The sequence below is a fragment of the Anser cygnoides genome, chromosome 2 (assembly GCF_040182565.1).
Source record: "Anser cygnoides isolate HZ-2024a breed goose chromosome 2, Taihu_goose_T2T_genome, whole genome shotgun sequence".
Classification (NCBI taxonomy): Eukaryota; Metazoa; Chordata; class Aves; order Anseriformes; family Anatidae; genus Anser; species Anser cygnoides.
This window is the reverse complement of record NC_089874.1, coordinates 10089584-10115632: the sequence shown is the minus strand read 5'-3', so window position 1 is coordinate 10115632 and position 26049 is coordinate 10089584. Positions and strand designations below refer to the sequence as shown.

At 44.9% G+C, this 26049-nt stretch overlaps 1 protein-coding gene across 3 annotated transcripts in view; it reads left to right on the top strand.

Moving 5' to 3' along the window:
• The window catches only part of PTPRN2 (protein tyrosine phosphatase receptor type N2), a 646903-nt gene that overhangs the window by 521225 nt on the left and 99629 nt on the right, over window positions 1-26049 (top strand). For 2 of the 3 annotated variants that reach the window (XM_066991450.1, XM_066991449.1), the window contains exon 13: window positions 20393-20605. The exons of the other annotated variant lie outside the window; for it this stretch is intronic. In XM_066991450.1, the coding sequence (XP_066847551.1) occupies window positions 20393-20605 (213 nt within the window). The remainder of the gene's footprint in view (window positions 1-20392; window positions 20606-26049) is intronic. 3 annotated transcript variants of the gene reach the window in all.

The window sequence follows — 26049 nt, the reverse complement described above, 5'->3', positions numbered from 1 at the left end:
CTGGTTTGTATCATCCACACCAGATCTCTCTGTGAGTAAACCTGGCTGGCCTACTTTCCCCATGATGGCCATGCGATGTTCCTGAGACAAGGTGGTGAAGGTCTCTGGTGCCCAGGCACGGCCACTTCTGTGTGTCAGAGCTTGTCGATGTACTGAGGGCCACAAAAAATAAAATAAAATAAAATAAAATCAATTCTAGATCTGAGCATGGGCCGAGAGTTTCTTTTAGAGGCGTGAGGGATGGTGTGGAGGTGATCCTTTGCTTCTCTGCTCCAAGTGCCGTGTGTGCTGGGGAGAAGAAGCAGGCCCTGAGCTGTGGACCTGCCTTCTGACCTGCTGTCTCCCATGTTCAGTGCCACGTTTATCTCAGGTGTGTGAGTTCCTGGAAGCTGTGACCCTCCTCCCTCCAAGTACCATCACATCTACTTCCAGCAGTATTCTCTCTCTTCTGCAAAAAGGCATGGCTCAAATATATAAGAAGCCTTCCCTCAGTCAAACACTGCAAGGGAAAGGGGAAAGGAACAAGTGCCCAGCTCTGAGCACACCAGAGAGCAGACACTGCATTTCTCTAAACACCTGCAGCTAGCAGTGACCTGCTGATGCAGGGGAGCAACGGCAGCTGCTGTGTCAATGCTGTCAGTCCAGGCACGATTCCTCAGCGTGCAGCTGAGGAACATGGTCACTCAGCCTGTTTTCTCCATTCAGGTAGCTCACCCTTGAAAATGATGATCTGTAATTGTAGCCCTAAACCATACACTGTAACTGTGAAATAGTACAGTTGCCTGATTTCTTCTCCTGTAAAAAGAACTTGAATTTATTTCCTTTCCCAGTGACTGGAAAGCAATTTATGGCATGGTTGTTCTCTAGCTCTTGATAACAATGAGGTCCAGCTTTCTGGCCAAATGTAGAGTTTATTTTGTTTAACATCTATTTTGTTAAACATGTTAATGTGTTAATGAAATTGCAATCAAAAACATTTTGTTAGTACTTGCACTCTTAAGAATGTCTCTTATCCCCCTTACCACATGTCAGCAACAAGGCTTACACAGCCAGGACTAAAGCCAAACTTTAGGATCTCTTCATGCAGTATTGTAATGGGATGTAAAGCAACAGAACCTTCTTAATTTTAGATCCTTGGTCTTCTCCTTCTGTTGTTTTTTGTTTGTTTGTTTGTTTCTGTTTTTTTTGTTTTTGTTTTTTAGCAACAGGGAGCAAAAGTTAGAACTCGGTGGGAACCCCACAGAAAGGAAGCAAATAACAATCTTGAAGGTTTTGTTGTTGTTGTTGTTTTCATTTGGTTTGTTTTTTGTTCTTTTTGTTTTGTTTTGCTTTCTTTCCTGATCATTAGCCTTCGGGAAGATGAATCACCTTTTATTATCCAAAGTGGCATGGAGAGATTGTTTCATAGGTGGTATAAATGGTGAGATAGAATAGGCACTGCGAAGAGAAATCCAAAGTTGGTCAGATATTGGGAGATAAGGTATAGCTTGTTCCTAAGCTTATCCCGTGTATTGCTTCATCAGCTGAAGGAATGAAAGTGCTATCAAGGCACCTGGATAATCTGCTGTATTTTAGCCCCACCATGCATTTATTGCAGGCAACCTACTGCACAGGGGAACTTTCCTGTAAAAGAGTTCCATTTCAGCTAGGAGTCTCATTGAAAAAAGTGCCAAATCCAATGGCAAGGATGAGAAGTAATTTGGGGCCTTCCTTTGTCTCTTATTTCCATGAGCATGAATGCTCGAGCTTGTGAAGAGCATGCTGGATTTATCATCCCACACGGATCAGACAGAAGGAGAGTTTGGTCATCTTTCTGAGACACTTCCCCTTTCAAGGGACCAGTCACCCAGCATCACCCTAATTACAAGTGAAAGGGGGCTCTCTAAAAAAAAAAGAAGCATGATGTTTTTAACGTGTCTTAATGCACCCATGCTGTATTCCTACCCTGAAGGAGTGCCCTTTCTATAGTGGCTGGAAGGAATCGATACACAGCCACTCTTCTGCCTCTTTCATTCAGGAGGGTGCTCAGGGACCTGCCTAAGCCAGCCCTGCAGTTGCTTTAGAAATGCAGAGTATCACAAAGCGATTCGAGTGGGCCAAGATCCAACCCTCATCCAAGCACAAGAGAAACTGATGTAGAAAGATATCATTTTTCTTTGTCATACATATGATAGTCATGTTTCCAAACCCTGCAATTTCAAAATTGTTTAATTTTCATATAATGTTAATCATAGTTATTACGCTACTCTATGTTATGTCTAGGGGGGGAAATGAGTGGGAAATTTGTTCTGCATGAAACTAACAAATTGAGGTATACAGCAGTCACATGAGCTTGTGTCTACAGTAATTTACCCATTGACTGCATCTTAAATTTCATATTTATTCTATCATACTCTTAATTAAGCTCTAAGCAGTTTAAAGCTTTGAGGTGGACTACTGCTTTATTTCTATCTGTGGTGTATGGAAGTGTGATTCATCCATGTGAATAAAAATAGATGAGGACAGATCTTCCCTAGTGTAAACTGTCGCAGCTCCAGCAACTTGTGTTTTGGAGAGAAGACCAGAGAAGTGGCACAGAGAATTTTGTCAAGCTGTGTTACTCATGGCAAAGCTACAGGAAAACTCAGGGTTTCGGGGCTGAACCTCAGGCCTTTGTGTTGGTCCCTATTTGCATTTTTTCTCCTGTATAAAGGCAGATGAATAAAGAGGTGAACATGGAGAAACTCTCCCAAACAAAGAGAAGTTAATACCTCCTGCTGAAGAAACAAGGTGAGGAGGTCTGCTGAAGAAACCAGCACCTCCCTTTAGCAGGTCTCACACTTCACCTAAAAATAGTCCGTGCTCACATATGTGGTCAGCAGGGAGCTCTCTGTCAGGGTGATTTCAATACGTTAATCACCTAACTTTGATATCGAAATTCAAGATCTGGCTCTCACGAGGACCACGTGATTTTATGGCACTGAGTCCCTGAACCAGTAACTGTATTTTGCTGATCCAGACAAAGTTGAACACCTGTGTTTTAAAGCAAAGTAATCTATTTCTATGTGAAACTTCTTGTATAGCACTGAATATAAACATAATTACTAAAGATTTAAAATTGGCTTCCAACTGAAAACTTGCCAAGATATGCCTGTGTAACATATCTCAACCTTTCCTCGCTGGGAGCTGTACCCTTCTGCCTCTTGCGAGACGCCTATGGAGCAAAGCCTTGGATCTGTGCGGCTGAGGCACAATCTGGGCTAAATGTGGGCATGTAACTCTTCATGACAGCAGTGATGTGAAGTGCTAGTGAAAAAATGATACCTAAATATTGCCCAAATGTGGTCTTTCCTTTTAGAAATGGTAAAAATTAGATCAATATCAAAGATCACTCAGCTACAGCTGTACTGTGCATGGCCCTTCCTGGTTTGAGGAGGAAGAACACTACAAATGCTTATCTTTCTGATTGGCAGAATATATAATCAAAGAAATATATAATCAAAATCTAAAACTTAATTTAAAATGTGTTGCCACTTCCAAAACATGTTTTTTTCTGTTGGTATCTTCAGCCTTACATATACCTTTCCTGATACCACACCTCTCCTTATCTTCACTCAATGTCAGATTCATTCCTTGGGTTTATTCTTCTTTGTCCATGTCCTACAGTTGAGGTGGGAACAAAAAAGACAATTCTGAGAGCAAAGAACAAAAGGTATATTGTAACTATAATAGTATGATGATTATGTAAGTTAAAAATTAGCTTAAATTGTAATAAAATACTTCATTTCAGATTTCTCTTTAATGTGGGAAAAGGTTAAAGTACCTTTGAAAATTCAAATACCTATTTGGACTGGATTATTGGAAGAAAAACAAATAATTTTGCTTGCCATTTTTTAAAGTGCCTGGCCTTCAGAGTTTACTTCTCTCTCTGAGCAAACAATAAATAGGAGGGAAAGTGGGGGAAACTGGAAAAAAAAAAAAAACGGGGGGAAGGAATAGGACAAAGAAGGAATGGGAAGACTACTACTACTAAAAATTCAGAAGCAAACTTCTGAAGAATTCTTGCATTAAGAAAATGAAAGAAATAAAACATTTCTATAAGAGCCTGCAGAACAAAAATTAGTTCAATTTTGTTGTTTTTTCTCATTTTCAGGTTGGCTCTACTACAAAGAAAATGAGAAAACTATCTTTATTATCATTAATCTGGTTCCATTCAGCCATGCTATTTATCTACAGCAGAGCCAGTAATGCAAAGGAAAGATACAATGCCTTATATTATTATCTTCTCTAAATATGCAAGAGTTTATGAATAAAATATTTATCAGCTTTCTTTGTGACCAATTCTGAATTTTCTTTACATTTGCATTATTATTACCTGTGGAGCACCTTACACTTTGGCACATTTTCTTCCACTTCCATATGATCAGTGTCTTATGTAGATGGACCTTCTTCTACTTCATCAAAATCTGTGAGAGTTTATAGTGATCCCACAATCGAAAATATGTAAGATTAATGTTATACTACAGATTGGCACAAAGAAATTGAAATTATCTGCTATAGGACAGAAAATGAGTATCATGGCCTCGATTAGCTTAAATTAGGAAATTTTTCAATTTAAAAATTTATTTTGAGACACCACATTGAAATTCTCTCTGTTTGTGGAGATTGTCTGCACTGTCTCATTTCAGACATTTTTCTTTCCGTTCATCTTGTTGACTTCTGTGTACATATCTATTCGAAATTATTCTTTCTCTCTGACTAGCTTTTGCTGGTGTTTCTCATATTCTGTGCATTTTGTCATTCTTGATTTTTGTCCTCTCCTTCCTCAATCAGGTGTCTGAATGAGGGATGACAGTGTTCAAGTTTTCTCTAGGGATGCAAAATGGAACAAGATAAAATCAAAAGTTGGGTCATGTAATACATATTTACTGAGACAAAAGTGTCTCTATCTATAAAAGAGTGTGTATTTATGTATATATTTTTAAACTAATGACTCACTGGATATGTTGCAGTTTTTAATGGTGCATGAGTAATGCCTGAGAGTTCATATTTAAATGTGAGGGAAATCTTGACATTTTTAAAGGGAATTCTCTGGTATTGTTTCTATGGTAACTTTTCTAAAAAGACGATATTTGTTTCATTTGATTTTTAATTGCGATCAACAGTAGAGTAATTACTATACATAATGTAAATGAGAAGAAATTTTATTTGTTATGAGCCCCTTTGGACCACCAGGATGCCAAGGGACTGGCTGCTCCTCACTTAAGCCCTTAACTACGGGTCTAAAGGGCTTTCTGTGGTTCTTGGACTTGACTTGGGTGTTGGAAAGCAAGAAAACATGGTGAAAGGCACAGGCAGACAATGGGGAACATGGTCAGCAGGCATGGATATACAAGGACATGGGCATACAAGTAGTCCCCAGCAATGCAGGGTCAAATATTTGGCTTAGTGAAATAAAAGACAGGTTAATCATTCTCATGACTTAACTTAGCTAAAGGAACATTATTAAACATAGTAAATTAAAGAGAATGACTTAGGAAAATTAAGACCCTAAAGAATGCCTTTGCCTGTCCTTTTCTCTACAGCATCTTCTCCATTTGCTCAAAGAGCCGAACTGCAGAATGTTTCTATTAACCATGTGGTTATAATATTAAAAACTTTCAGTAAATTTACATTTTAAGCCATGGAACACTTTAAGATTCAATTTCCTTTCTACCGTGAAGTCAAGCCCTAATGTGCTTTTGTCCCATAAGCAGTGCTAAGTAACATGAGAAGGTCTAAGCTTCAGTTGTGGCCCGTGTTTCTAGGGTCTGTGGTGCTTGGTGGAGACTTATGTTTTCATTCACAGAATGTTTGATCCAGGCACCAAACCTGCAGCTCTTTCCAGGGTGTGCTTTATGTCCACCCTGAGATCTCCACAGGAGCACAGAGAAGTGGATCAAGGAGACTGGAAGGACATCCAGAGGAAGGTTTTCCATACGTACTCTTTCATTAATTCCTTTGAATTCTCACAGAAATGTAATACATAAAGCTTAGGAGCAGCTATGTTGGAGAATACGTAATTCATTGTGGAAACTAAATTCTGTATGTAGTTTGAGATCATGCAAGAACCCCTACATTTTGCTGAGCTCTGCATTTAAAAGGGTTGTAACATTAGTATCACTGAAAATTTAGAATTTTATATTGATTTAAGAGGAATCTTTGAGATCTGTTAGAAAGCTTTTTGAACAAAGTTATCACATATAGAATGGGTAACTAAAAGGAGGACTAGGGAAAGATGATCTTTTCTTTCAAAAGCCTGAGAAATCCATCACCTAGTGCATGTCGTTCCCAGTGAAGTCAGCTGGAGTTTCATCAACCACCCAGCTATAAGCCTACAGCAAGAACGTAAATGAGAAAATTTCTTATATTCCTGTCATACAACCTTATAGTAGTAAATAGGAGACCTACAGCTGATTCTATTTCAAATATGAAGTTTAAAAACAAAGTTTGTGCTCAGCCTTTAATTTCTTCAATTATTATTGTATATGCCTTATCTATTAGGGCAGGTATTGTGCAGGAAAGTGATAAACAGAAGATCTTTTCAGAAGCTCTGACTTTCCCTCTGTAATTAGCTTTGCATGAGAGGCTTGTCAGCGCATGTCTTACCAAGCTCTGGCATGATCCTTGTGTTCTTTGCCCTTTGGAAACTCCTGATGAAGTTATGGGAATCCAATGACAGGCATGTGGACGTAGCTCTCAGTGCCTCTTCTAAAACCACTGTTTAAGGGTAAAAGCTCCTGGTAAATCAGCACTGTTGCCCTTCTTCCATTTAATACAAGAAGCCTTCAGTGCTAATCACTTCAAACACCAAGTGACTGAGTGTAGGTGAAAGCCTGGGGAGCACAGATTCATTTAGTTTACATTGACACGCCTGAATCAGTAAAGCAGTGACTCTAAAGTCTTACTGGTTTAAGTAGGATTTTAAAGCTATAGAACTTTGTTTTGAAATTAATAGAAAAAAATCTAATAAATGTGTATGTGTATGCCTCATTACATGCAAAATGCAAAACGCAAAACATAGGATAAGTACTTTTTTAACCATCTTCATGACTCCATATGTAATCTGAAGGCATATATTTAAAGCACATATTTTTTAAGTGACTGTGCGATGTATTTATTTTAGCGTGCTGCCACACGTGATTATTTATCTAGGTTTATAGTTTGTAGTTGCATAAACCGATGTAGTCATTTTTCCATTCCTATAGCCAGAAAGGGTGAAAATGTTTCAAAGCTCCTCAATGCTTGTGTGACTCAGAGAAGAAAAGGGCCTTTCTGAAAGTTATCCAGCCTGTCTCCCTTCCTACATGTGTCAGGATCTTTCTCTTTTTGGTAAGTTTTTGTACTTTCAGGAGCCTACTTATATGAAAAAGTGGCACAGAGCATGTGCCTGCTTGCTGTACTGCCCAAGGGCCAGTACACCAATTGAAATCAAGGGGCATTTTGTCATTTGCTTCAGCAGGAGGAGAAAAGAAAGAAAAAATAAAGGAAAAAAAAAAAAGAAAAAAGTTGGAAATAAGCTGGCTTCCAAATTATGGAGCTGGGGGGTGTGGGGTGGGGAACGACATGATGACTTCATTAGAAGTAGTGCAAGTATATGAAGGATTTTACTGGGTCTCTGGCACCTTTGTCAAATTACCAGTTAAAGCCCAGGACCAGTATGACATAAAGACCCTGTTAAAGGACCCTAAAACAATGGTAACACCAAGCAAAAATCTTAAATTCAGTGGAGTACCGACTGGTGCATAAACTAGAGTTGGTCTAACAATGCTCATTAAATCTGACAATCATTAAAACAACTTCATATACCAATTAAAATGCTGTCTGAATGCATTGTCATGAAAGGCATTGCTGTGTTTTCTACAAGTATGGTCTTTTTCTGCATGCAGAAAGGGAAGGTCAGTGCAAAAAGAAACTCAGTGGGAGTATATTAAACACATAAAAACTTCGAAAAACATCTGCTTTAGAACTTTAAACTATTTATAAAAGCATTTAATTATTTTAAATTTATAATGCAAACAATTTAAAACTAATAAAAATGTTCTAACATCAGATTCAGGCAGGTTGGAGGTGATTTTCGATCAATATAATGAAGAACAATTTTCTAACATAATCTGTGTTTGTCCTGAGGCCATCAGTATTAGAAGATAAGATAGAGCAATATTTGTGTCAAAGGCAGAAAAAAACACGTCTTGATTTCAGCTCTCATATGGATTTGCAGCACTGGCTACTATTCTGAAAATACTTTTTCTCATGTAAAAGGTGCTAGTTTGTTTTCATCTCAGGAAAGAGAAAATAAATATCCTTTTGACTACAATATTAAAATAGCACTTTAACAAAACTAATCTGCTTATGTTACAGCAGAAAAAACTGATACCTCACAGTTCTCTAAATTCTTGGCATGTACAGTGTTGATGAGTAAAGTTCAGCATTTCAATGACTGCCACGTTTAGTTACAACAAGATCCCTGTATAAAATCATGCATTTCTCGTAATGTTTTACCATTAAACAGGTTTTGAGTTGGCAATTTTATAGAAGCTTCTTAATCAGGCTTTCATAATGACAGTATTTAATCTCTCATGTTAAAACTTCAATTAATATTTGTATATTCTCTGAATATAAACCTAATCGTAATGCAATTAGGGTTTCAGTATTGCAAGCATTTTGGTGAAATATCGATTTACACAAAGCCTGACCCAAAAAACATTTACTATTATGTTCCAGTTGCTATTCTGATTAGTACTGTTGCTTTACAAAGAAGCTCTCAGACTAGGTTTGGCAGGATTGGGCCCTGAATTACAAAGGGACACAGACTGTTCTGAAATAGATAAAGGACATGTTTCAAAACACCTGCTGCAACTCCCCAGGTATTTTGAAACTTTTTCTCCAATATTTAGTTTTCCTTCAGCTGCTGCTGCTGTTCAAATATTTGAAGGATAGAATTATTACTGAATTATGTAGAATGACACTTCTTTTTTTGATGTAGCTACTAACAAGACCGCCTCCATCTTGTCCTGTGGTTTATCTTGAGAAAGAGGTTCACCTGCAAATCTAAAACATGCCAACTTTAATTTAATTTAAAATTCAAAATTCAGTTCATCTACTTGCTTTATGATGTTTTGTCTGTGGATCACTATCTGTAGCAGACAAATGGATCACAAGGATCTATTTTTTTCTTAACTTGGAAAAGTGTAATAAAAGAAAATCTTAGTCTGTTTAAAAATGTATATAAAGGAATCCGTTTTTTTTAATCACTGATTATCTCTACAAGCAATACCTTATTAGAGTGACACTTTTATAGGGTTGTATAAACCAGCTAAAGGTCTCAGCTGACCTTCTTAGAAAGTTGGACCTCATTTCACTAACAGAAACCCCAAAACATTTCTGCATCTCTTTTCTGTTTAAAAATAAAAGTCAAAAGGGCCAGTGTAAATAGAGAAATGATCAATAGAAAAATTTACATTCAAGTTTGTTTGATTTGATGAAGCATAGAACTATTTTATTTATTGAAACTGTATTAATGTAATTAAAATAAATGGAAAATTCACTCTTTATGTAATTAATATTTTAAGCTGTCTCTGAAGAATAGTATGCAGCTTAAATTTAGTTGATCATTTTAAAAATGCAAGACATTAATTAGATTCAAATCTTAGCCAGAATGAAATCATTTTCTTAATAAAGCTAAGAGCTCTAGAATTTGCTTGGAAGTAGAAAGTGTCTGGTGTTGATCTTCACAGATGAGCATGAGAAGATAAGACAGAAAACTCAGTGAAGTTTAGAGGTTAGAATACTACTAAGTCCATTTTCAAATTGTGGTCCTAGACTGTGGTTTTGTTTATAAGAAAGGTGTGGTGTTTCCTTGGCACAGGAGCTCTCTCTCTTCCTTAATACATGTGTTCCCAAAGTTAAGGTAATTTAAAAGTGGTATAGAGGAAGTGAATATTTGGAAAATATTTTTCTTCATAACAGTGAAGGAAATTCAACTTCGATTTGAAGATCCTCATGGACAGAAAAACCTGTGGAAAATCCTCTGCAACATTCTTGGATTTGTATTTAAATAGCAAGGCTGCAAGGGATGTTAGATAAAAATTTTCAACAAGAAAATAACAAAACAACAAATCTGATTAAATAGCATTTTAGCTTTATCATACATCCTTTACAAGTGAAAATCTGTTTCATGCTGTACATTGTGTATGCATTTGCAGAAAGAAATAACTGAAAATAAAGAATTGCAGGCAGATTTCTGAGAGAAATTAGTGAGAAATCAAGGCAAAAAGGTCAGAGTGGTTTTTAGTATCCAATTATGAAGGACAGATTTTTAGGAAGTCCAAACAGACATTGCTGGTTCTCAGACAAGGGGTTTGTTCTGTTCGAAGTGGAATTATGTTGCCAAATCATTCCCATTCAAATAGTAAGAGCTAGAAAAAAAATGAGTTTAGGCGTAGTTCAAATGCAGCTCTTTATTTTGGATGAATATTGCTGTGAATCTTCAAAATACCAGTAATTTAGATGTGCTGAAAACAGACAAAGTGTCTCAACGTCGTTTTTAGTTTTGATTTCAAGTATTTTCCAAAGGAGAAAAAAAAAAAAAAAAAAAGCATGAATATTTCTAGAAATTCTTTACTGAAACAGTGATGATATCAAGGTTTTTGTTTTCCCATTTACAAATGCATTAAATCATATAAAAAGATGTACTTAGATTGCCTAAATGTATGTTATTCAATGGAAAATGAGTTATCAAGTACCAGTAAGATGATTCACAAATGAGGGCTGTGAGTAGCAATTCTATGAGGACTTTAAAAACATTTTTGAAGTTTTAAATTAGTAAAATATTCAAAATTATTTCTAACTGGCAACACATCCTAGTGAATGAATAGCACATTAACTAATCTGTTAAAATAATTTCTTCCCTGTGATTTAACTCTCAAATATATTTGCCATCCTTTCAAATGTTGTATTTAGCAAGTGATGACAGTAATGAAAAGTACATGAAAATGAAAAGTATTTTAAATTTCATTTGAAATTCCTCAAAATTTCACTGCTTGAAAAAAAAAATAGTGCATTTTAAGTAGTGTTTTGCTGTCTCTTGAGTCTTTTGGCCAGTCTATTTCCTGTGCAAGCAGTTTGTCCCCAGACAGTTCTGGGAAGATGCAATATTTGCCCAGGAAATGATAATTGCAATATTTGTAAATAAGAAATAAAAACTACAAAGCTAATGGAAGTATTTATCAGTTTTAGACAGTTCATTAAAAGGATCAATATGCAAACACACGTGTCCTTTTAATGAAATGTCTTGGCAGGTTCATTTGTCTTTCAACTTAAGTAATACAGGTTAGTAAGCAAATTATGTATGCTGCATCTCTTCCCGGGGCAGGATGATGTTGGAAGAAGAGGAGTGCTATCAGGCTGACAGACTGACAAAGTAATAAGTTGGTACCGTGCACTGAAAATGGAGGTGATTAAATGTTTGGAGAAGCCAAGTTTGCGTTAATCTGAGGGAAGGCTGAAGGATTTTTGTGAGCAGAAGCTGGGTAGGAATGCCAGGAGTACCTTGTTGTCAAAACTCGTGTTTTGCTGATGTGAACAGAATCAGCCTAAATCTGAAACGGGAAGGGTCCGAGCGCGGTTCTCAGGGGTGAGCCTATGGCACGACAACTCTACACTCTTGGAGTGTGGTAGAACAACCCCATAAAGCCGATGGTGATGCCATTTTCCGTGCTGCCCTGTAGATTTAAGTGTCACTCCGGGGCAGGGGGGATGCTTTGGGGCTGCCTCACCGTGGCTTTCAGGACAGGCCCCTTGCCCTCACAGGGGCGCTGGGGGGAGGATCACTGGTGGGAAGGGGAAAAAAATGGAAAAGGGAGAAAAGCTACGCACAGGGCTGCTGCAGTGTCACTGGGGAAGCTGCAAAAAGGCCGCTGAGAAGGCACAAAGCCCTCCTGGCCATGCCCCGATGGGAAGTGGGGACCTCGGGGCGGGGGGTGGCAGCTCCCCCCCCAAATCCTTCGGTGATTTGGGGCTCTCGCAGCTCAGGATGGTTTTGCCTGGGTGAGGAGTGCAGGGGCTGCTGACCCCGATCCGGGTGTTTGGGGGGAAAAAGGGAAGGGGAAGGGGAAGGGGAAGGGGAAGGGGAAGGGGAAGGGGAAGGGGAAGGGGAAGGGGAAGGGGAAGGGGAAGGGGAAGGGGAAGGGGAAGGGGAAGGGGAAGGGGAAGGGGAAGGGAACCCCCCCACCCGCGGACAGCGGAGGGCCGGCTGTGCCCTGCCTGCCACCTCCAGCTGTCGTGGCAAGGGGAAACAATGGGGAGAGGGAAGCAGGAGGGGGTTCACGGGACGGGGAGGGACCCTCCCAAGGACTTGTCCCCTGCACCCAGCAGCCCCCAACTCCTTCTCCCTCGTCCCGCTCCCGCAGCCGGGGATGCTTCGGGGGCGCCCCCGCAGCGTGTTTGGAGGCGTCGTGCTACAACCTGGGGGGGACGGGAAGGACCGGAGTGTGTGTGTGCGGGGGTCGGTTTCCTTCTGGGGGTGGTGCTGCCCTGGCACCTGCGCGGAAAGCGCCGTGAGCGCGGCCCCGCGTGTGCAGCGCCGGGCACAGCGCGGCCCCGCTCGGCCGGTCCCTGCCGCGATTTCTCCCCGCTCCTTCTGCGGGCTCTTTGGGGAACCAGGGCGGGAGGGGGAAAAGTTTGCACCTCCTTTGCTCGCTACTGTGATTTTTTTAGTTATTTTATTTATTATTTTTTTTAATGGAGGAAGGTCTTTGCAGGAAGAAACGTTGCGAGATTTTTTTTTTTTTTGCTGTATTGTCATGCAAATGATCTTTGGGTTTTGCTTGCTGTCCTGCTTTGATTCTTCGATTTTATTTATTTATTTATTTATTTATTTATTTATTTATTTATTGGCTCCTCCGTCATTGTTCTAGCCCCGCTTCCATCTTGCAAGAGTGACACCCAAAAAAAAAAAAAAAAAAAAAAAAGATGGGGGGGGGGGGGCAACACGTAGGAAAAAAAAAAAAAAAATCCCGCATCCACAACAGAAACCCCAACCAGCTTTTCCAAATGAGTGACACAGCCCGTGTCCATTCATCGCCTCACTCCGGCGAAGGCTTTCTGAACAGCCCAGACCTCCTTAGCCAATTGCTGCCAGCAACATGTGGAGGGGAGGCATCGCTATAGCAACCGGTGGATGGGCCATGTGCGGCAGCCGGCAGGGGCTGCGAGCCGCCCGATATAAGGAGGGCAGAGCCGGGGCGCGCCGGCATCCTCCGCCCGCGCCCCCCGGGGCCGCCCGGGACCACCGGTTCCCCCCGGCCGGCCCCCGCCACCGCCCGGGGAGCGCCTGTGCCTGCCGCCGCCTTTGTCTCCGCCGAGGAGGGGAACGGGGAAAGGGGGGTGAGGGGGGAAAGGGGGAACTTTTGGCACCGGAGGAGGATTGCTGGAGCCCGCTGAGGTGCGCCGAGCCCTCCGAGGGAGGAGCCGTGGGTCGCAGCGCCATGGCAGCAAGGTAAATGTGGTGCTGGGGGGAGGGGGGGGGGGGGGCGGAGGGGTGAGCCCGGAGAGGGGGAGCGGTGAGGGGGAGAGAGGTTTGGGAGCTGGTGGGGACGTGGAGGAGGGGGAAGGATGGGGGGGGGCGCAAGGGGAACGGCCGTCCGCCCCGTCGGGTCGGGTCGCATCGGGTCGGGGGCCCGCGGTGCGGAGCCCGCTCAGCGCCCAACCCCCCCCCCCCCCCCCCCGCAGCCTCCTCCTGGACCCCCCCGCAGCCTCCTCCCGGACCCCAAAGCCCCGGACGCCCCCGGCCGAGCGGTGCCCGGGGCGGGCGGGGGGGAACCCGGCGGGGCTGGGACGCTGCCTTCCCCCCTAGATGCTCCCTAGGCCCGGGGGGGTGACGCGGAGGCCGCCTCCGGAGCCCCAGCCCGGTCCCGGTGAGACGGGGCAGCCGCGGGGGGGCCTCTCGCTCTCCCGCCGTGGTTCCGAGGGCCGGCTCGCCCGCTGGCACTGGGCTTTGAGGGCGCTTTATCTAATCCCGAAATTCTGGATGTGCCTTCAGCATCAGCATGAGGTCAGCGCTGGCACAGCGGCTTGGGTTGCTCTTGCTGAAGACGCTTGGTTACGCTTAGCTCTCGCTGGCCGTCCTCTTGGCGCTTGGGCTCTGACGCTTTGTGGCTTGGACCTGCTCTGTCCCTTTATTTATGCTTTACTCGGGGCCAAGGAGGAAATCTGCTTCCCGGTGCTCCCCATCCTTTGCTTTCCCGTAACCGCTGCTGAGCCCCTAGGGCTGGGAATGGAAGTTTCTCCACCGTGGTGTCTTCTCTTCTTGCTGCCACCCCAGAGGCGCTGAGCGGCTTCGGGCAGGACAGGCCATGCTCCGGCATCTCCGTCTCACCTACCTCCTCCGCGGGCATGGATGCGGCCGTCCGGTTCCCCGAGCCGTGCGTTATCCCCAGTTCCTCAGTGATGCCGTAGGCTCTCGTGCGGTGCTTTGCCTAAATCCCGACTCGATCCTCAGGAAAGTCTTGAAGCTCTCTAATTTTCCTCTTTCGCAACCGTATGCCTTCCACGCCACAAACTTCTTTGGGGCTCTCGGATATTTTGGCATTTCAGCATCACCTTGTAGTGGGATTCAGGACAATGACTATCGTTTCTTGTAACTCTAACCAGAAACTTCACTTCTGTTTGCCTTTAGGAAGCCAGAGGGAAAATATCTACCATTGAGCAATGGATCTTTGAACTCACTGAATTCTTGATTGTATTCAGTCATTGTTCGTGGTATTAATCCTACTAAAAGGTATAGAGATGCTCCGGAGTGCTTTGTGGTGTTGAAGGTTGCGGAAAGATCATTGTACCCCTACAGATGAATAGATCTGTGGCTCTTGCAGTGACCTTTCTCAGTGATTTGAATCAGCTGCAGTTCCCAGAAACCCATCTGCCTTTTGTGTTGGTCAATTTGTCTAATCTTCCCGACCCCTGGAAGACGCAAAAAGTACCTTCCCGTCCGATTTCACCCTCCCGAGTAAAAGCCTTAAATTGACCTCATTTCAGGTGACAAGCTGACATCTGCTGAAAGTGATCCTGGCATCAGGTGAGCTTTCTGGGGAGGGGTGAAGAGGGAGGCAGAGGACAGCAGCCCCAGAAACCCCATACTAACTCTAAAGATAACGCCTTAAAACACCAACAAGTAGCCTGGACCGTGCAGCTCGGGTTAACGGTGCTGACCCTAAAAATCCCGGCGTGCTCTCGAGGTGAGCACCCCCAGGCCCTGCTGCCCCACGCTGACCCGAGGGGGAGTGCGAAGCAGGCGAGGAGAAGCAGGGACCGAGACCGAGGGAGGTGCTGATTTCCTTTCCCTTCTTTTTGCGTTCCTATTTTACTGAAGGAAAATCCTGCCTGTAGGCTTCCTGAGGACAGATGGGGGTAGCCAGGTTTGTCCTGATGTAAAGTGTTTCTCGGGTTTTCCAGTAACCTATCAAAACTTAGGCAGCACGGTGCATCCCAACCTTGATCCCCAGTAACCTCGTAGCGGGAATTTGCTAGAAGTGAATTTAAGTTTAGATTTATTTCAGCAAGCAGCCAAAACGGGTATATATGAATGCATGTTGTATGTACATCCATACACACCCACACACATCCCTTTCTTCATGTTTTCTGTATTAAGGAAATAACACACACATCCTTTTAGTACCAGTGGCCGAGACTTGGCAAAGGGTCCTTTTAGGAAAAAAAACTGGTGAACTAAAACTTATTTTACTGAAGTTTATTTTCAAGAAAAACGATTTTCTTGTAGAATTCTTTTCTTCTGCCTAGGCACTTTTTTCCCTCCTTGAATGGCAGATTTGCAAGTACAATTTCATCTGCACAGAGGAACAATAGCTTTCAGTTGCACAAAGGATTTCTCCCACCCTGAATCCAAACCACAATGCCTCTTGCTCTGATAATAGCTTCTGAAAAGATTTTGTAATGCACAGAATTAATACATGATTATTTCCGCCTCACTTCTCTCATTTATTAGATTCTATAGTGAATTCCAAATTAAAAATAGCACCTCTTGAGTTTTTTAACGTTCTAATATTTTGAAACAAATCATATTCTAAAGTTCCCCTTTTTGCCCATGTTTACTAAGAAATCCGTGTTTTTTTTATTATTGCTCAGAAACTAAACTGTCTAATATCAATGTAAAAATCAAGCTATGCAAAAATTGCTAAAAATATAACAGCGAGTTATTTCTAAATGAATCGTGGTGATTTTTCCTTTACAACTGGAAGAAAGGTTGGGCGCAGTAACTGGCAAGCTGGCCTTTGACTCAGAAATACCCTTTTAAATTTACGAAGCGGAATAAAACCTCAACTTCAGTTAGAGTTTTGTTTCAGCAAGGACCAGAATCAGGCCCTGTGTCCTAGAGGAGATAATGGAGTGTAATTCTTCTGAGGCATCTGGAAGGTGAGCTTCCACATCACTGCATGGGAGCTCCTCTCTGTTCTTACAAAGTGTGTTTCCCCCACACTTTCCAACATAGGTGTGAGAACTTATTTACATGAAAGCGTGCATTAAATATTTACTGACATTTGCCTGGAATTTGTTTGAAATGTCGGCTGTTGTGCTGCATCACGGGATGACACCACGGATCGGGACGCTGCTCTTTGATTAGAGCAGTGATTTGTGACTCCGGCGGCACGGCTGCTTCTATTTACTGATGCACTTTTTGGTGTGCATCAGGCGCGTTCTGTCAAGGGACCGGGAAAGCCTCCGTGAGATCAGATCCCATGCATTTTTTTCCCCTCTCGAACAACAGCAACAACAGAACAACCTCAGAGGAGCGGTGTAGCTCAAGCAAGCACTGTTGGGTGGAAGTGGTAGGTGTGATGTTGGGCTGAGGCAGGGTGAAGCTTTGCCTTCGAGCATTTAAGCATGGACCGGGCTGTTTGAAAGGAAGCAAAGCCGTGCTGAATCTCCAAAGCCTGAATATTCAGAGTCACTTCCTAAGCCATCCGATTAGGAATTAGCTGTTTTCCCTTCCCGGGACTCTGTGGTGCTACCCGTTTTTCCAAAAAGGCAATCTTTCAGGGGGATGTCAATATATGCTGTTACATAAAGTTGAGAAAACGCATAGCTACATGGAGCTGGATTTAATATTTAATTACGTGTAATTTATGTGGTCTATTTATTTGTTAAGCCTTAGGGGGGGAAAAAAAAGGTGATTTGTTTTTCTTGTTATGCAACAGCTATTGTTCCCCTTCCACCCCAGGCACACACACCATGGCAGCCTGGACGAGCGCAGGGAGAGGTGTTCTGCCTTAAACGACATCCGACTGTAAATGTCAAATTCATAAATATTTAAACATTTTTCTTTCAATTTCGAGTCAAGTCTGACAGGACGCCTCTAATTAACCCTGGGCTCCGTTTCAGGCTGGGGCCTTATTGCAGGGAGGAATCCGAGGTTCAGGCGAGGTGGGGAAATCTCTGCTCCTGCCTGGGAGGGGGAGGGAGGGACGGAGGGAGGGAGCTTGCATCGAGCTGCCTCGGTTCATTTTTACCCCTTTCCGAGTTTGAGGCTTGGTCGGACACAAACCGGGTGAGGGGGCAACGGGTTTATCGGGCTGACCTGGGAGCAGTGGGGGCCGTTTCTACTGTCGGGACCCGTCGCGGGGGGGGGCGGGGGGCGGGAGTCGCTGCAGCTCCACGCCCGGTGCCGGAGCGGGACCCGACGGCGGAGCGGGATCGGGGAGCAGGGCTGCCCCGATCCCCGTGTGTGTGGGGGACCCTAAGCACCGACCCCCGGCGGCAGGGAGGGGAGAGGGCGAACCTCCGCGCCCCGACGGCAGCGGGGAGCAGGGCGGGCGGCCCCACGGCCGAGCCCCCGACGGGGCGGGGATGCGGGCGCTGCTCCTCCGGGTCCTTCCCGGGGGGGTCAAACCCCCAGACATGGTTTTTTTATATAGTATTATTATTATTTTTGCAAGCCCTCGCCTGCCTCGGCACTAGGGACACGGCTACGTGGGCTCCCCGTGCAAAATGCCTCCCGACGTTGTGTGAACGAGGCTAAAGACCCCCCTGCAGCCCCCCCCCCCCCCCCTCCCGCGGGCAGGTTTCGAGCTCTTCCCCCAGTTTCTGGCTCTCAGCGGGGCGCTGGGGCCGTGCGGGTCCCTACCAGCGCCTTTGTCCCGGGGCCAGCCGCCTCCCGCAGCCCGGCTCTGCGGGGAAAAAGTGCGTGGCCGAGCTGGCGAGCAGCATCCCGGATCACTATCATCCCGGATCACTATAACTACGGCAGGAGAAGGCGAAGCACGCTCTTTCTCTCCGCCGTGTTTACCCAGGGCGCTTGACAGCACTCCGCTCCCGTCCTTCGCATTGTTTCCCTCGCGCAGCCCTCTCCCCCCTCGGCGTTTGCGAGGCTCTTTCACACGGCGACGGGGGAAGGAGAAGCGTTAAAATCCGCCGGGGGGGGAGGGGGGGGAGCAGAGGAAGGGGGGAGCCGGGAGCGGTGCCCCCCAGCCTCCTCCTCGCCCCCCCGCCCCTGCGCCGGGGGAGCGGGGATGGAGCGGCCCGGGGGGGGGGGGGGGTTGCCCCCGGGGCTGGGGGCGTAGCGGAGGGTAAAGGGGGAGTCCGGGGGGGGGTCGTCGGCACCGCGGGGGGCCCGGGCTGGGGTTTAGCAACCCCCCCGCCTCGCTGATGGGAGGCCAAACACAGCGCCGAGGCGGATTAACGTCCCGGGGCGCAGCCGTCGAGGCGGGGGGGGGGGGGGGGGAGCTCCGGCACTTTTTTTTTTTTTTTTTTTTTTGTGGGGGCTGTCTATTGAGATGCAGATCGCGACCCCTGGCCCCGAGGGGACGGCGGCCTTTCACCGAAATGCTAATGGCAAAGCGCGGCGGCCCTTCACCTCCCCGGGCCCCCGGGGCCGAAAGCGGCGGCTGCTGCCGTCGGTGGTGCCCCCCCCACGCCCCCTCCCGGCTGTTTGCGAGCCCCCTTTCCCCCCACCCGGGGCCGGGGGGCCGGGGCAGGTGCCGGTGATGGTTGAAGGGACACACACACACAAGGAGGTGCCCCCACACCCCGGAGCCCCCCGGGACGGGAACGACGGTGGATGGGGAGGGGCCGGGGGGGGGGGGGGGGGCAGCCCCATCCTCCTGGAGGCTGTTGGGATTTGGAGGAGGGGCCGTTACGGGGTGGGGAGGGGGGCGGAGAGCCGGCGGATCCGGGATTGGGGAGGGGGGCTGGCTGCGCAAACCCTCGCCTCGCCCCGTCGAGCCCCGCTCCCGCCCCCCGCCGCCCGGGGGCTGCCGAAGGCGGCCGCCCTCCTGCGCTGGGCTCGGGCGGCGAGGGAAGCCGGGAGGGCTGCCTGAACCCCGCGTTGCCATTAACTCAGCCTCAGCCCCGGCTAATCCGCGGCACTGAAGGCAAGGAGGCTAATTAATGACAAGCTTTTACAGTCAAGACCGGCGATAATTGCTTTGGTGGCCTTTATGATTACAAGATAAAAATGGACCGGGCCTGACATAAGAGACACTGTGTACACTGCAAGACAGGAGGAAATTAAGAGCTGGCTAGCTGAATGCGGAGCAGAAAATTACTAATAGAGGAGAGATAATGAATAGGCCGGCTAGGCATTCATGGGGAAAAATCCATTTTGTTACCACGCGAAATGAGGTGGTGGAAAGGAGTTTGCTAATTGTTCTCATCTTGTAGCAACCAGGACTGAGGCAGGGGCGTGCTTTTCAATTCATTTCCCCGGTAATTGTGAGAGGGGGAACGCGGGCCAAATGAGTCTTGCTGCAATTTGCGCGCCTGGTCTTTTCATTTTCATGTTGCGTTTTTAATTGTTGCTAATATAGCTTATAATGAAGCTAATGAGGGGAAATTATCGTACAACTTTTTAGCGCATGGAGACAAGTGAAATGCACGAGAAGGATCCTCTCCTATTGCTGCAAAAAAAATAATAGTAATCCAGAGGAGTTTGGAACTATCGGGCTTTTTTTTTTTTTATTATGCTTTTCCTTCTACACCAGACAAAAGGAAGGACCGCCACCTACTTCTTTTATTGTGTGTTTTCGTGTTTTATTTTTCACTGTAGGAAAAAAAAATATATGTGATTTTCCTTCGTTGCCCCCTGTCAGCCTGCGGGGCTGGTGGGGGGGGGGGACCCGGGGCTGGGGGCTTTGCGCGCATCCAACGCGCCCCCCCCCCCCCCCCCCCCCGCCTGTCGCTGCTTAAATACCGCGGGAGGGGACGGGAGGGGACAAGGCGGGGGGGAAGGACAAGCGATGCTGTCCCTGCCCGTCCCCTCGGCTCCATCCCCGGCGGAAAGTTGGCGCTGCCGGGGGCTTCCCCCGACGGCCCCCCCCCTCCCCTCCTCGCCACTCAGGCGCTGCCTCTCTCTCCTCCCCTGCAGAAGAGCCACGTCCCGCCGCTCCCGCAGCGCGGGGAAGAGGCAGAGTCCGGCAAGTTCTTCCTCCTCACCCTCCTCTCCCTCGCCTGCATCGCCGGGGTCCTGGCGGCGTCGGGGGTCGTCTACTGCCTCCGGCACCGCGCCCACCACCGCCTCAAGGAGAAGCTCTCGGCCCTGGGGGCAGACGCCGGCTCCGACGCCACCGCTGCTTATCAGGTAAGCAGCAGCCTTCCTCCTCTTCTTCCTCCTCCTCCTCCTCCCCGGACCCCTCTCTCGGTCGGGCTTGTTTTGTTTTCCACGCTGTGTCCCCCCCCCCCGCAGCCTCCCCTTTCTCCCGTGAATATCCCTGCAGATTCACTGGACCGGCTTCTTACTGCCGGGGATTAATCTCGGCTGTTCTTCTGGTTGCTGTAAATTTGTGGCTAATTAGAAACATTAAAAGGAGAAAAAAAAAAAAGAAAAAGCTCTCGCCACTGGAATTCTCTGAAAAAATAACACTAATATCCATAATCTGTCACCCCTGCCACTATTAATAACGAAAAATCTTTACCGTTTATGAGGAATGGATTGCACGGTTATCTGAAGATGTCTCTCTTTTTGAGTAATCGACTTCTTCGGGGTCTGATATGAAAAGAGCCTTTGACCCGATCTGTTGCCACCTTCTGCCATTATTCAGATAAAATGAAACCTAACGCTGATAGATGGGGAGGTAAAGCGGGGCCGTTTCCAGGAGAACAATGGTAGCAGCTGTGTCCCCAGTAGTGCGGGAGCGCTGCGCTGAGGTCTGCTGAAATAAATCAGGAACCTCAGGGTTTCTCTTTCGGTTTCAAAAGTATGGGGTGGAGAGAGAGGCTGCGGCTTCCTGAAGTTTGCTTTAGGTACCGGTCTGGGATGCGCGGTGGTGAGGCGGTGCATGTGTTGTGGTCCTGTGCCACGCAGCCCTGCTCAGCTTTCCCAAAATATTTGGAGCGTGGCTAGAAAAAGAATTCGAGAATGTGTAAACCTCGTTGCTGGAGTATCCGTGTCTGCGCTGCACCGATAGGGTCCCGCTAATGGCACTTTTCTGTCAAGTTTTGTTCTACCTTCTTGCCCTGCTCAGCATAAGACCTTACGGCCTTTCGGTATTCTGGGGCTCAGATGGATTCAAATCGGCAGCAGGGAGTCGTATGGGAAGAAACTCATATTTCCTTGCAAAGTTTGTGTCTGTCTGGACCTCTCCTGGGTCAAAATTGAGCGTGTTCAGTGCCTCTCCGTAGTTCGGGGAGGTTTTAGTAACGAATGGTAAATAAAAATGTTTTCATAACAATTAGCATCCTCAGGGATGGTTTTGCTTTTCAGTTTAAATGGAATTCTTGCTGTAAAAAATAAAAATAAAAATCTTTGAATGACTTTAAATCTTCAAATCTACTTTAATCTTCAGATCTCCTTTAAATCTTTCAATTTAATGAATTCCAAAGCAAGAAAGTGAGATCAGAGGCGTTTCCAGGGGAAAAAAGGAGTGTCCTACAGGACAAAGTGTGAATAAACCAGCAGTTTGTCAGGTTAGTTTTGTTGGCCAAGTAGACCATTGCCATAAATATTTTTGTTTTTAATAGGGAACTTGCTGTTGACTTATTCAAACTGCACAAGTAATAGGTAGTCTTTTTTTTTTTCATTAAACATGAATACAAGAATTCTTAATTTCAAAAAAAAAGAAAGCCCTCCAGGTTCCAAAATCACACTTGAAAGTGAATTTGTGATAATTAACAGGACAATCTTCCTAGTGACAGCTCTAATTAATAGTATCTGTAATTAAAATCGTGCCCTTCCAGCAGGAAAATTGTTTGAATTTCTTGGAGTGACCTTTTTTGCCGTTTCTCTGGGGAGTATGGTGGTTAAGTTGATATTGATTTTATAATGAGCTCTGGTTTGTTTAATAAGAATCTGTAATCCAGACACTAAATGAAATGTGTGCTTCATTTCTTCTTCCCGGATTTATATATATTTTAAAATCTCCCTCCTTAGATCTAAGAGTGTAATTTTCTGTTTGAAAACCAAAACAGGCGATGTTTTGAGGATGCTCAGTGTTCCCAGAGCAGGACTGCTTTAATATTCTTTGTTCCTGACCTTTGCGCCCAGTCCTAACCACCTGACTTCTTAAACATTTCCATTGGTTTTTCAGGAGAACTGTGGTCATGAGGAGGAGGAAAAATGTTTTTCCTTAAATACAAAGGTTTCTAAGGGCCTGGCTCTCCTCCCGTGGAAGTAGATGGGAATTTTGCCATTTGTTTCAATGGCAGCAGTAGGAGGCCCCAGTACGGGCAGACAAAATACTTGAGCAGTTTCGATGCTGCTAAGTAGCGTTTTATCAAAATGAATCACTGGGCCTCATTTTGTATATAATAAACTATTCACGTGGATTTGAAGAGAAATTAGGACTGAGCCCTGTTCACATAGTCAACATCACCGTATGCTGAGCTGTGATTTAAATGTAATGGGTATCTGGTGTGGTGCATGTTTTGGATAACATCAATTAGGTCTCAGAAAAGCATCAATTATCCTTTTCCTCATCTTCTCTGATATTCATAGGGCTATAATGTGACCTGTGTTCATATGGGGAAACAAAAAAAACAGATAGCTTTGGAAATTACACCTACTTGGTTCTCTTCTGTATCAGTTAAAGGCTTTGCAAGTATCTACTCAGTGAACTCGGTATGTTTTAAAAATATGAAATATTTCAGCAGCTGCTGACACTAGACTTTAAAGCGTGATACTCCAATATATTGCTGGTTACAGCTTAAGTGACAATTCAGATTTATTTTTTTTTTTAATTTGAAGGGGGGGGGTAGAAATTGGTTGGTATAAAAGGGCCTAGTGGCCCAGTGTGATTCAGAGAGAGCACTGAAACATCACGTTGGTTCACGTGCTTCTCAAAATGTCAGTGGTTTACATCTTCACATAAACATGACTGACCTAAATTTTCAAGATTTAGCCGAGACATTTTTCATCCTAACCCAGTTCAGCCAGGAGAGTTCACTCGGGGTTTTACTCATTCCTTCCTCACCCTGTGAACTTGGAGGAGGTTTTTCCCACAGCTGTTTAGCTGTGTTGTTTTTTTTTTTTTGGTTGTTTTTGTTGTTGTTTTGTTTGTTTGTTTTTGTTTTTTTTTTCCTTGCAGTTTACACAGTGAAAGACCAGATTGAAAAGGGGAAAACAGACAAATTGTATTGTCAGGGAAATAGCAGGTTGGCTGCTAAGTCTCCTAAGATGCTACTGGTGAGAGTTGGGAGCCAGCCCAAACTGCTGCTCCGCACCGGTTCCCCGCCAGTTCCTGCACCAGGGACCCTGCGCCTGCGCCGCGGAGATGTCCAGCGTCACCCCACGTCACTGCCCAAGCGTTTCTTGTGCGAGAGCACCTACCTACCAGCACAAGGGTTTTTGGTGTAGAGGCAGACCAGGCTTAGGCGGAATGGCCAACACCACTTAAAAGTTGAAGCGGGCAAATGAAATGCCGGGGTGCCTTTGCTAACCGGGGGGGTGGAGCGAGACTGATGGAAGTGGTTGAGTTGAGGTCTGGAGGTTTCTTTGGAGGCTTTCCCGAGGCAAGCAGCTGGCTTTGAAAGCATTAAAATAAGGTCTGCGAGACTAACCCTATTTGAAGAATAACATTAGGAAGGATAGATACACAACTGCAACTTCATTTATCTTTGAATCGCTAAGCAAATGGCAAATTATAGCCTGGTTTAATTAGACTGTGGCTAAGGAGCTTTTCAGAATGAATGGCAGCGGTGTATCTTGTAAAACACTACGTGTGCATGAAACACAGCTTACACAAAGGCGGACACTTTTTGTGTACCTTTTAAACACGTCTCCCGTCCTTTCAAATCACATGTGTAACGATTAGATAAGTCAGCGTCAGTGTTTGTGGATGACTAAAAAGAGGATCGAGCCGCCCTGTCTGCGCCTGTGCACATGCGCACACCTACGCTCGTGTTTTTAATTGTTGCTCGTGTCGCTTTGATCTCCTCTGAAAAGCAAGTTTAGTATGCTACTAGTCCCCTCTCTGGTCCAGGAGATTAGGGCAGAAGCGTTTTAAGAATTTTCAGCAGAGCCTCTTTGATTTATTTCACAGCGCCGAGCAGATTTTCCTCCCGCACTTTGAAGCCTTTCGAACACCACCCAGAGAAAAATAGGCATTCAGACATGGGGGGCAGGCTGCGAGCGGGGCCACTAAGTGCACATCTTACTTGTCACCGCTCCCATTAGCGAGCAATTTATTAACGTAATGAGTGTATATTAGCGGCTGCAGCTATTTAGAGATGCTCCGTTGGATTCAGGGTGATGTATTTGTGAGTCCAGCTGAACCCTGGCTTTTGACCCCTGTGTGGAGAGTGCTGGGTTGTGCAAGATGTTAAATCATCAGCATATTTTATACGTCGAGTTGCAGAACTTTCCTGTGAGCATAATCTTCTGCATCACCGCTAATGCTCTGCAAAATGTTGGCCATAATGGAATTTAAAGGCAAAAGTTGAAATGCATTGAAGCTGGCTTCAGAGAGCCTCCCTGTTAATATTTTATGTCAATAATGTGCTTTTTAATTTTCCTTGATCTCAGCCAAAAGAACTTCCTTTAGAAAGCGAGGGGGCAAAGACCAAACAGTTTACAATGAAGTCCTTCTGCAGCTGCCTGAGGTATTCAAGGTTACATGAGCCGTGCACCGTCAATGCAGCTGGGTTACATCATCCGCTGTTTTAAAACTTGTTCAAATAACTTGATTTGGCAGGCATATAATTGTAAATTATATGTTAAATTCTATATTATTACATGTATGCATTATATATAAATTACATACTCCTTTGTCAAATTCGGTCTTATTAATTACATGATCCTGCTGGATTCAAAGCCACTAAAAACTTCTCTGTGCTTTTAAAGATTTGATCCTGCTGGTATTTTTGGTTAGACAGAGACTTTAAGAAAACAGTATTCACAACAGTTACAATAGGGATTTTGCTACAAATATTTTTAAAGGCTCCAGCAGAAAGAATCTGTACTTAGCCATCATGCCTTTTTGGTGTATTTAAATACAGATAATTCATTGCATCTAATATGGCTTCAGGTTTTAGACTCTAGACTGACTTTCATAAGCAAGCATGTTATTATCGTATTAGATCTTAACATTAGAGCAATATTATATATCAACTCCTTGGAAAATTGAATTTTGTGAACTAAGTGAAATGAAAAAAAAAAAAGGAAAAATGAGCTGCTATTTCTCAAGTTCTTGGTAATATTCAAATTAACATCAGGACCGAGAGCAAAGTAAGCTGGCAAACTGGGGATGGTCAGTGCCCTAAAGCAGAACCTCATGTCTATGTAAAACTGCTTCCTTTTCAAGGATCCTCACTACACTTCAGCAAAAAAAAAGCTATCACTGAGGATTGAAGCATTCAATACATGAGTATTTAGTAAACATGTCAGTAAGGAATACATTTAGTAAGGATTTTGGTTAGATGAAAATTTTGCCCTAAGGCTGAATGCTGCGAAGGGCTTGTTTGTGTTTTCTTCTGGGAAAACAAGGGGCATAAAACATTTTTAATCCTTTCCTGTCCTTATTAAAAGAGAAAAAAAAAAAAGTCATCTCACGTGACTGTGTAGTGACAGGACTAACAGTAATTGTCTGCAAT